Genomic DNA, 9,996 nt, shown 5'->3' on the forward strand with positions numbered 1-9,996 from the left:
ACCTTATACAAAAATCAACTCAAAATGGATCGAAGACTTAAATCTAAGACCTGAAACCCTAAAAATTCTAGAAGATAACACTGGAAAAACCCTTCCACAGACATTGGCTTAGGCAAAGACTTCATGACCAAGAACCCAAAAGCAAATGCAACAAAAACAAAGGTAAATAGATGGGACTTAATTAAACTAAAAAGCTGCACAGCAGAAGAACCAGCAGGGTAAACAGACAACCCACAGAGTGGGAGAAAATCTTCACAATCTATACTTTCGACAAAGGACTAATATCCAGAATCTACAAAGGAACTCAAATCAGCAAGAAAAAAACAATCCCATCAAAAATTGGGCTAAGGAGATGAATAGAGAATTCTCAAAAGAAAATATACAAATGGCCAACAAACATATTAAAAAATACTTAACATCATTATGATCAGGGAAATGCAAATCAAAACCACCTTACTCCTGCAAGAATGTCCATAATCAAAAAATAGATGTTGGCATGGATGTGGCAAAAAGGGAACACTTTTACACTGTTGGTGGGAATATAAACTAGTACATCCTCTGTGAAAAACAGTGTGGAAATTCCCCAAAGAACTAAAAGTAGATCTACTGTTTGACCCAGCAGTCCCACTGCTTGGTATCCACCCAGAGGAGAAGAAATTTTACAAAAAAGATACTTGCACACGTTTGTAGCAGCCCAATTTGCAATTGCAAAAATATGGAACCAGCCCAAATGCCCATCAATCAATGAGTAAAGAAAATGTGCCACATATATATACACACATATATATGTACACACACACATATACATATATATGTACACACACACACACACAAACACCATGAAATACTACTCAGCATAAAAAGGAAGGAAATAATGGCATTTGCAGCAACCTGGATGGAATTGGAGACAATTATTCTAAGTGAAGTAACTCAGGAATGGAAAACCAAACATTGTATGTTCTCATAAGTGGGAACTAAGCTATGAGGACACAAAGGCATAAGAATGATACAATGGACTTTGGGGACTTGGGGAAAAGGATGGTAGTGAAGGATAAAAGACTATCATCAGGTACAGTGTACACTGCTCAGGTGGTAGGTTCACCAACATCTCAGAAATCACCATTAAAGAACTTATTCATATACAAAAAAAATTTTTAAATCAGAGTTCCAAGAGTAGCAAGAGGGCCTCACCAATATGTGATCACTTTGTCAGTCTCTGCATGCATCACATTTGTGCTTGTCTTATTGGCCAACACAAGTCACACAAGGCTAAGCTCCAAGTCATTTGCACCTCCTCGTTTCTACCAAAAGCCATGGAAACAAGGAGGTGCGAACAAACTGGGACCAGTCCTACAATAACATATGAACCTAGGTCTAAAATTTTTAATAAAAAATATTAGCAAACCGAATCCAAACTAACATACTATGAACAAGTAGGTTCATTCTAGGTTGCGAAGGTGGTTCGGCATTAAGAAATCTGCACTGTGCTGGCTCAGAATGGGGGCTTCAAAGGGCATTGTCTTTCTGTGATCAGTTGTGCTGATATAACCTGGAGGCCCAGAGAGGTGAAGCATGTTGGCCAAGGCCACACAGTGACTTGGCTGAGGAACTGGGATATGGCCTGGTCTCCACAATTTCTCTGCAGCGCTCCCAGAAAGGGGCCAGTGGCTGGCTGACTCAGCTTCTGACCCCACCACCCTCATCCATTCGTGATCCTTGAATCCATGCCTTCCCACCCCAGGACCCTGCACGGCATCTCCTCTGTAACTTTCTCCCCAGTGTTGCTCATGTGTTGACTCTTCCAGGCCTACAAGAGGAAGACAGAAGCAGCAAAGAAGGAATATCTGAAGGCCCTGGCAGCCTACCGGGCTAGCCTCGTCTCCAAGGTAACACCCGGAATCTCCAGGCACAGCCCTGATCAGAGTGGGGCCACTTGAGGAATGGAGCAAGAACTGGGGCCCGTGGGAAGGGCCGGCACCCCAGGTCTTAGAAAGAATGGGTCAGACCTACATGGTCATGTCTGCAGGGCACCTACAGCGTGCCAGGCTCATTCTGGGCACTTTACATGCATTTCATTGGCTTCTTCCAACAAGAACCCAGCACCCAGAGGGGTTGAGCAACTTGCCTGAAAAGATCCAGTTTGTTAAAGTGGCCGCACTAGGATTCAAACCCAGTTTTGCCAGTTTTATGTGGCCTTCACTTCTGACCGCTGATGGGGCTTGGGACACGCTACCCCAAAATATGGCACCTCCTCACCACACCGTCGGCCTCCTCTGTCAACACCAGCAACGTAGGAAGCTAAGTGTGGCTGCAGATGCGTGGCCCAAGTGGAGGTGGGTGTTGTTCCTGGTACAGAAGAGATGGCATCCAAACTGGTCTGTAAAAGGCCAAGTAAAAGATGGTTCAAAGTCAAGGGAACAACATCTACAAAGGCACAGAGGTTGGAAGGAGCATGATTAGAGCTGGCTCAGTGGGATGGTGCTTGTCTCACTGGCCAGGCTGAGGAGCATGGATTCCCCCAAGGGCAGGGGAGCCCCCCAAAGATAAAAGCAGTAGGTGACTGGATGGTCAGAGCCAAGGGGACTAAGGACCCTGTGCTATCTCTGGTTAGTCCAAGCTCTCTCCCAAGAGAGCCAGCCAGCAGCCGTGTCAGTGGGTTGCAGAGCCTCCTGGCCTCACAGCCCATGTTCTGGCTCATCCCTCTTCTGTTCTCCAGTGACTGATATCTGTCTCCTTCCAGAGCTCCCCAGATCAAGGTGAGACCAAGAGCACTCAGGCAAACCCACCAGCCAAAATGCTCCCACCCAAGCAGCCCATGTATGCCATGCCAGGCCTGGCCTCCTTCCTGACGCCGTCGGACCTGCAGGCCTTCCGCAGTGGGGCCTCCCCGGCCAGCCTCGCCCGGACCCTGGGCTCCAAGTCTCTGCTGCCAGGCCTCAGTGCATCCCCGCCGCCGCCACCCTCCTTCCCGCTCAGCCCCACACTGCACCAGCAGCTGTCACTGCCCCCTCACGCCCAGGGCACCCTCCTCAGTCCACCTGTTAGCATGTCCCCAGCCCCCCAGCCCCCTGTCCTGCCCACCCCCATGGCACTCCAGGTGCAGCTGGCGATGAGCCCCTCACCTCCAGGGCCACAGGTAAGCAGGGAAGAGCAGAACAGCCCTTCTGTGACCGTGTGGGGAGGGGAAGCGGCTTTGCCCTTTCAAACCCTGGCCCTGCCACTCACCAGTGATATAACCTCAGCCTTGGCACCTGACCTCTCTGAGCCTCAGTTATCACATCTAGGAAGTGGGTCTCGCACACCTTACCTGAGATGTGCTGGCTGCAGTGAACAGTTCACAAGTTGCCAGACTGACTCTTAGGATATTCCAGTCCGCCCTTCCTGCATCCTCAGCCCTCAGGAAGGGCATCCTGGCCCTTCCCAAAGCCTTCGAGACCTTACCCCCGCTAATTGTTCCACAGAGATTGCTACGAGGTTCACATGGCCCTTAGAGGTCATTGGGTTCAGTAATTCCATTTTACAGATCGAGAAACTGAGGCCCAGAAAGGGAAAGGCCCTGAAAGCCAAGTCCTTCAGCCCCTGATTCAGCCAAGACAAGGGTTGAACATTTTGAAAGGTGCTCTACTGGGAGGAAGGCAGCAGCCCTGGAGGCAGCGTCTCTTCGGTGTGGACACCCTTGGACACATGGGCTCTCACCCCGGGAGGCCTGGGACAGTCTGCCCCCTCATCTCTCCTTGGCTCATGGCCTCCTCCTTCCCCCTCTGTAGGACTTCCCGCACATCTCTGAGTTCCCCAGCAGCTCGGGATCCTGCTCACCTGGCCCATCCAACCCCACCAGCAGCGGGGACTGGGACAGCAGCTACCCCAGTGGGGAGTGTGGCATCAGCACCTGCAGGTTAGTCCTCGCCCATCCCTGCCTTTGTCCTGCCAGCCAGGGAGAGTGGGAACAGGATGGCCAGGGATGGGAGAATGGCCAAGGGCAACGTGGACAGGGGAGGACCCTGCAGTCACTGTCAGCCCTGCCGAGGGGATCGATATCTCAGATGACACCGCAGAGCCAGGCCCCGGAAGGACTCTGCTGGCCTGATGCTGATGCCTGCTTGGGAAACTGACTAGTCTTCAGTCTTGCTGCTGCTTCCTTGCTCCTGTTTTTTTCACAAGTGCTTCCACGTGACATTCACAGATGAGTGCTGCATCTTAGGCCAGTTCCCTAGAAGCAGAGCCTGAGGCAGCAGGGATTGGGTGCCTTTGGGGATGCACCGGGGAAAGCTTGCAGGAGAAGGGGGCGAGGGAGGCAGGACAGGGTGGGGGAAGGAGCTGAGGGGGGATGTGGCCTCAGCTGAAGACTTGCTTCTGCCTCATCCCATGGGAGCCCTGGAGCATGAACGGTGCTAGAGTGGCTCCCACCTGGAGGTCAGGGAACTGGCTTTTTGAACCCTTCATCAGTCAGCCCTTGGCTGTGGGCTGCCCCGGGGTGAGTGTAGCCCACTGGGCAGGGCAGCTCCCAAGACTAGAACAGCTAAGAATGCAGGACAGGGGACCTCGGTGGGACACGGTGGGAGAAGGGACCCACTGTCTATCCCAAGGAATTACAGACACCTTAGAGACCCCTTCTCCCTGCACCCCAGTGTCCTCCCTAGTCCTCCTGTGGGCCTCCTGTCTCAGGCCTCTGTTCCTATCCTGCACTCCACCTTTCAAATCCATGCTAACACCTCCCTCTAGAAAGTCTTCCTGGATCCACGCCACCCCAACTCCGGGGAAGAGTGACCTTTCAACAACTGCAGCCAGCAGGAGGGGGAGAATGCAGTGAGGAGGGACACTTGCTCCGTAACCCGCCAGCCGGGTTCCCATTCCCTTGGCAAAAATGAGTCCCGCAGCCACACCTGGGGGACGTAGTGCCAAGCAGCTGTCCCAGCGACAGCGCCACACCCTGGAAGGCACAGCGCACTTGTCGGGTGGCCACCTTGCTGCTGAGAACCGCTGCCCCCAGCCCTAGCCTCGGCCTCCCAGCACACGGCTGGTTCCTCTGCTGAACCCGCCAGCGCCCTTGGACACTGAACAAGTGACCACCGCACATGCCCCATTTCTGACATGCCTGAAGTGAGATTCTACGTGGGTGGGCGGACTCGGCTCAGCAAGAATCCCTTCCCTGCACCCCAAGCAGGTGCAGGCCCTCCTACCCCAGCCCTTTCCTGTCCCTAAGTTTCCTTCTCAAAAGTCAGAATACTTAGGGTATGTAAGGGAGTGTCACACAATGTCCAAGCCTCCTGAGGCTTGCCCATCACACCCAGCATGGAGGTCAGACCCCAGCAGGGCCGTATTTTAAAAACATAAAAAGCACCTGTCCTCCCTTAATTCAGTTTGAGATTTACAAATTCCTGTGATTAAAAACCCATGTGAGAGCAATGGTGACATCGGCGTGCGCCTCGATGAAGACAGACACACTACTGCCCTTTCACCCAGAGCTGAGGACCGGGTGGTCCCCTGCTGGGTTTCCGGGAGGGGTTTGGTTCTGCTTGGTGCAGAGGTGGGTGGGGGTGGGACTTGCAGCTGCAAGTCCCTTATTCAGCCACAGAGGGGCAGCTGAATCCAGGGGTGGGGTGGGGCGTACAGTGCAGGGGTCCTGGTGCTCCCCTGGCCTGGAGAGGTACCCAACAGCTTTGACAGCCCCTCCTCTCTCTCACAGCCTGCTCCCCAGGGACAAATCGCTCTACCTCACCTAATCCCGCCTCCCCACCATCCCTGAGGCTCGCTGGAAGGCACTGCTCAGAGCCTGAAGGGCTGACAGCAGAAAAGAGGCCCTGGCCAGAGGCAGGGTGGCCCATCGGAGAGAGCAGTGACACACCCATTGCCTGGGGGCTGAGTCTCTTCCTCAACCTCCCACCAGACTCTGCAGAGGCAGCCCACTGCCCGCCACCAGCCCAAAGAACCTGCAGGAACCTTCTGCCCGCTGACCTGCTTGCTCCAGGGTAACTGTGGACCCTGTCCTCGCCCTGCGCACGGTTCCCTATGTCTGGACACCCGGCCCCAGCTCCAGCCCCAGCCCACGTGGGCTGTCCCTGGCGGGGTCGCTTACCAACGGACACCCACCCCAGATGCATGGGCCAGAGGGCCGGCCCCCGGCACAGACGTGCACATCGGTTTTCCAGTGTGAACAAAAGATTACGAAACCTAGAAACTGTTGGTTCCGTGTAAGTAGTTGACTACGTGTTTTAGAACTGTGCTGAAGACATCTGTAAGACTATTTTGTGGGGAAAAAAGTAGTTTCCTTTAAGGTAAAAAGCATTTTATATGATCCTTAGCACATTTTTAAGTTTTATCTTAAGGGAGACGTGCACAAAAGCGGCTGCCAAACCGTTTTGTCATCCTCACAGCAAGGACCGGACGCTTGCGAGCCACCCCGGAGCACTGCTCTCCTTTTAATCATGTATTCATCTATTTTAAATTGCCGGCGACGACTTTTGTCTATTTATGAAGAAACCTTGAGAACAAAGTTACAGCTTATCCTACCGTGTGCGTGGTTTTGGGGTTTCGTTTGGGTTTGGGTTCTTGACGTCGTTTGCAGCTGTTTCCTGGCCCTGGCAAGTGTCTGTCTTGGTGCCCAGTGCTTCTCTCAAATCTCTTTATAATAAAACTTCTGAAAAGCTGAAAACAAGTCTGTGTCTCCTTGCCCTTGGTGAGCCAGGGTTGAACCCCCTAAAGTGGCATAGAGCCCCTCGGGCCAGACGGACGCGGGTTGAAGTCTTCCCTGACCTTTACCAGCCCGTGTGGGTTTGTGTGTGGGTGATGGGACCACTCTGACCTCAGTCTTGCCCTCTAAGGGGGTAACAGTGGTCAGACCCGTAGGGCTCTTGCGATGATGAGAAGGGGTGTGGGCAAGAACGCCGCCACACAGGAATTTGCATCAGCTGGTGACAGTGGCGAGCCCTTCCTCTGGAGGATGGGGCCACCCAGGCTTGTGGAGGTGAGCAGTGGGAATCCAGGGAGGAGGCCAAGGGGTTTTTCAAACCTGAGTGTAGGAAGCATCCCAGACAGGGAATTCTTTAAACCAGATTTCCCAGCAGATGTTAGATGGTGATACTAACAACGACAGCAAACAACAACAAAAGGCAAATAATAGTTGACTGTTTTAACTACATCTGGAAAAATACCAATTGCCTGGTTGGAGGCTGCAACTCTTGCACCCTGTGATGCAGCCATTTTGAGGTGGGGACAGGTGCCCCCGCGCCCAGCCAGGCTCGGGACCCAGACAGAGGAGCCCCCACACTCAGGACAGCTCTCCCAGCCTCTCACTCTCCAATCACGGTAAACCCCCTCCTTCCAGATGACAGCCCAGGAGTGGGGTGCAGTTTCCCCACTGGAGGGCATTTTGTAATCCACTTTAGAATAATAAAAAAACCCCAAACAAACCAGCCACCTGCCGTCCCGTCAGCAGCAGCACCGCAATGTGCAGCATAAATATTTCATGTGGTTACAATTTCCTTTTCTATGTGGGGCTTGTCAGTAACACGACGGCTTAGACAGTTTAATATTCAACTCTTGCTTCCATGTTTGTGAAAACAGCATCACTGGGATCCACGCAGACAGCCCACAATGACAAGAGTACACGGACCTCCTTGTACAGTGGTGCTGAGGCGGAGGCCTGCTGCCACCCCTCACAGCTGCACCAGGAGCTCAGGAGTCCTTTCCGAGCATCCACACGCCAAGGCCACCCCCTCTAGGCTGCACGGGACACTCAGAGGCCCCAAGCAGAACCTAAGCGCCCTGCCTGCAGATATCAGGGACTGTCGCACGGGTGTGTTCTGTGGCCCAGAGAGTGAGAATAGAGCCTAAAGGCCAATTTCAGGGCCATGGAGTGGACAGCGACTGTCTTAGTCCATCCCAGCTGCCATAACAGAGTGCCATGGGCCAGGTGGCTCACAGCAACACGAACTTACTGCTCAGTTGTGGAGGCTGGGAGGTCTAAGATCAAGGCGCTGGCAGCTTCAGTGTCAGGTGAGGGTTCACTTGCTGGTTCGTAAACGTCCATCCTCTCGCTGTGTCCGACAGGGCAGGAGGGGAGGGTGCTCTCCAGAATTTAACAGCACTCACCCCAATCCTGAGGGCTCCACTCAGTCACCTTCCAAAGGCCCCGCCTCCAAATACTGGCCCATTGAGGGTTAGGATTCCAACAATCAAATTCCGGGAGGACACAACCATTCAGTCTGTAGTGCCGACTGCAGTAGTTGGCACTGGTGTCCCCCTCTCCCCTGTCCTCTTCTGTTGCCAGAGCCCATCCCCAGGTCCTGAGTGCCATCCCAGTCATTGCCCCCCAGAGCTGCCACAGCTAATGACCAAATAATGGAGACGCCAACTCTGTGGTCCCATTCACAACCCGAGTCCACGGGAGCAGCGTGAATCTGCCTCCAGCGGCAACACCATCCTTGCTAAGCTCCCTCCCCCGACCCCGCCCTGCTCTGAGGATGTGACTCCCTTCTGAGAGCACCCACTCAGTAAATCGCTTGAACCAGAATCCCCATCTCAGGCCCGTATGTTTCTAAGGCAACAGCCTACCATACTGACTATGCCCATGGCCCAAGTGGGGCCACATCGGTATTGCTCCAAATGTCTCTGGCTCTGGCCTTACCTGCAACTACAAGACTTTCAGCCCCGAAACCACCACCCAAGCCCCACTCCAGGGGCTTCCTCCTTCGTGGGAGGCAGTGTCTGCTGCATGTTTTCTACTCCATCCTGCAATGATGGTGGCCACGACCCACAGCACCTCCAAGAACCCAGGGTCACACCGGCTGTGAAAGCACTGGGGTCTCTGCCATGGGCTCTCCCACTCCCCATCCCTGTGCTCCCAAAGCTGCTAGCCCTGGGTGCCCCAGCCTTGTCGTGGGCCAGGTTCTCCCTGCAGCATCCTCCACCTGCCGGGGCCAGTCTACGGTCGGGGCCCCTCACACCTTGAGGCTTCAAGTTATTGCCGGACCCTAGAGCAGTGGCCCCAACAGTATGAACACCTTTAACTCCTATCTGCAGCCTGCAGCCTGCCCCCACTGCCCACAGAGCTGTCCCAGGGAGCAACCCCACTCACCCTTCCCAGGGCCAAGCGCCTTCCTCAGGTTTCTCCATCTCACACCTCCCGCAACAAACGCATCTCGGTCCAAACAGGAGGCAGGACCTGGGCCGAGGCTGAGACCACGCCCCCTCCCCCAACCCCAGAAGGCAGGCATGGCTGGTCCCAAAATTGCCTAGTAGTCATTCCTCCCTGGAGGGATACACAGAAATTTTTACACTGGATTGGAATGTGGGCAACATGGCACAGATTAATTTTTTGATTAATTTTCAGAGTCCGTGATGCTAAAATTCGATACGTTCATTCAGCAAGAATACAAACAACAGAGCAGCTCTTCTCTGCCACACAGCACATACGTATACATACATCAGTTAGCATGGAATTATCTGTTCTTGAAAGTTTGAAGTAACTCCCATGCAAAAAAGATCTGATGTGCTGTTATAGATTCAGGAGTTTAAAAAAATTGTTCAACCCATCAGTTATTAACCAGCTCTGCTTCCCAAATTACCCAAAACGAATAACCTCAAGCCCACCAAACGCTGAAGGGTAGTCAGTCAGAGTGAGAGGCAGTGTCGGGGTGGTGGTGAGGAGGGAGGGCTGGGTCACAGCCTGCCTGGGAGAATATTCACTTGGCTGCCTGCAAGTTGTATGAGCTCAGGCAAGTTTCTTAACTTCTGTTTCCTCATGTCTAACTTGGAGATAATAGTCTCCTCTTCAAAGGGCTGTTCTAGTAACAATGAGTTAATATAGGTAAGTCCTTAAAATAGTATTATTTCTCATTATTATATAATAATACTTAATCTCTGCACCAGGTCAAGTTTCTTGCATCGTGTACTATTCAGGACGTGCTAGGCTACGCTGCAGAAACAACTCCCATCTCAGCAGCTTAACCCAACAGAGTTGATTCCTCCAAGCCACCAAGAACATTTGGGGATCCA

At 52.9% G+C, this 9,996-nt stretch overlaps 1 protein-coding gene across 9 annotated transcripts in view; it reads left to right on the forward strand.

Annotated features, from left to right (window-relative positions):
• TOX2 (TOX high mobility group box family member 2) overlaps nucleotides 1-6,652 on the forward strand; it is a 156,367-nt gene extending 149,715 nt beyond the window's left edge. For 6 of the 9 annotated variants that reach the window (XM_016937947.3, XM_514661.9, XM_063802535.1 and 3 more), the window contains exons 6-9: nucleotides 1,806-1,886; nucleotides 2,741-3,136; nucleotides 3,768-3,895; nucleotides 5,687-6,652. In XM_016937947.3, the coding sequence (XP_016793436.1) occupies nucleotides 1,806-1,886; nucleotides 2,741-3,136; nucleotides 3,768-3,895; nucleotides 5,687-5,723 (642 nt within the window). In that variant the 3' untranslated portion in view covers nucleotides 5,724-6,652. The remainder of the gene's footprint in view (nucleotides 1-1,805; nucleotides 1,887-2,740; nucleotides 3,137-3,767; nucleotides 3,896-5,686) is intronic. The other 3 variants (XM_063802537.1, XM_063802536.1, XM_001150502.6) reach the window with 1 other exon arrangement.
• The last annotated feature ends 3,344 nt before the right edge of the window (nucleotides 6,653-9,996 follow it).

This window comes from Pan troglodytes, chromosome 21, assembly GCF_028858775.2.
Source record: "Pan troglodytes isolate AG18354 chromosome 21, NHGRI_mPanTro3-v2.0_pri, whole genome shotgun sequence".
In the NCBI taxonomy this organism is placed as follows: domain Eukaryota; kingdom Metazoa; phylum Chordata; class Mammalia; order Primates; family Hominidae; genus Pan; species Pan troglodytes.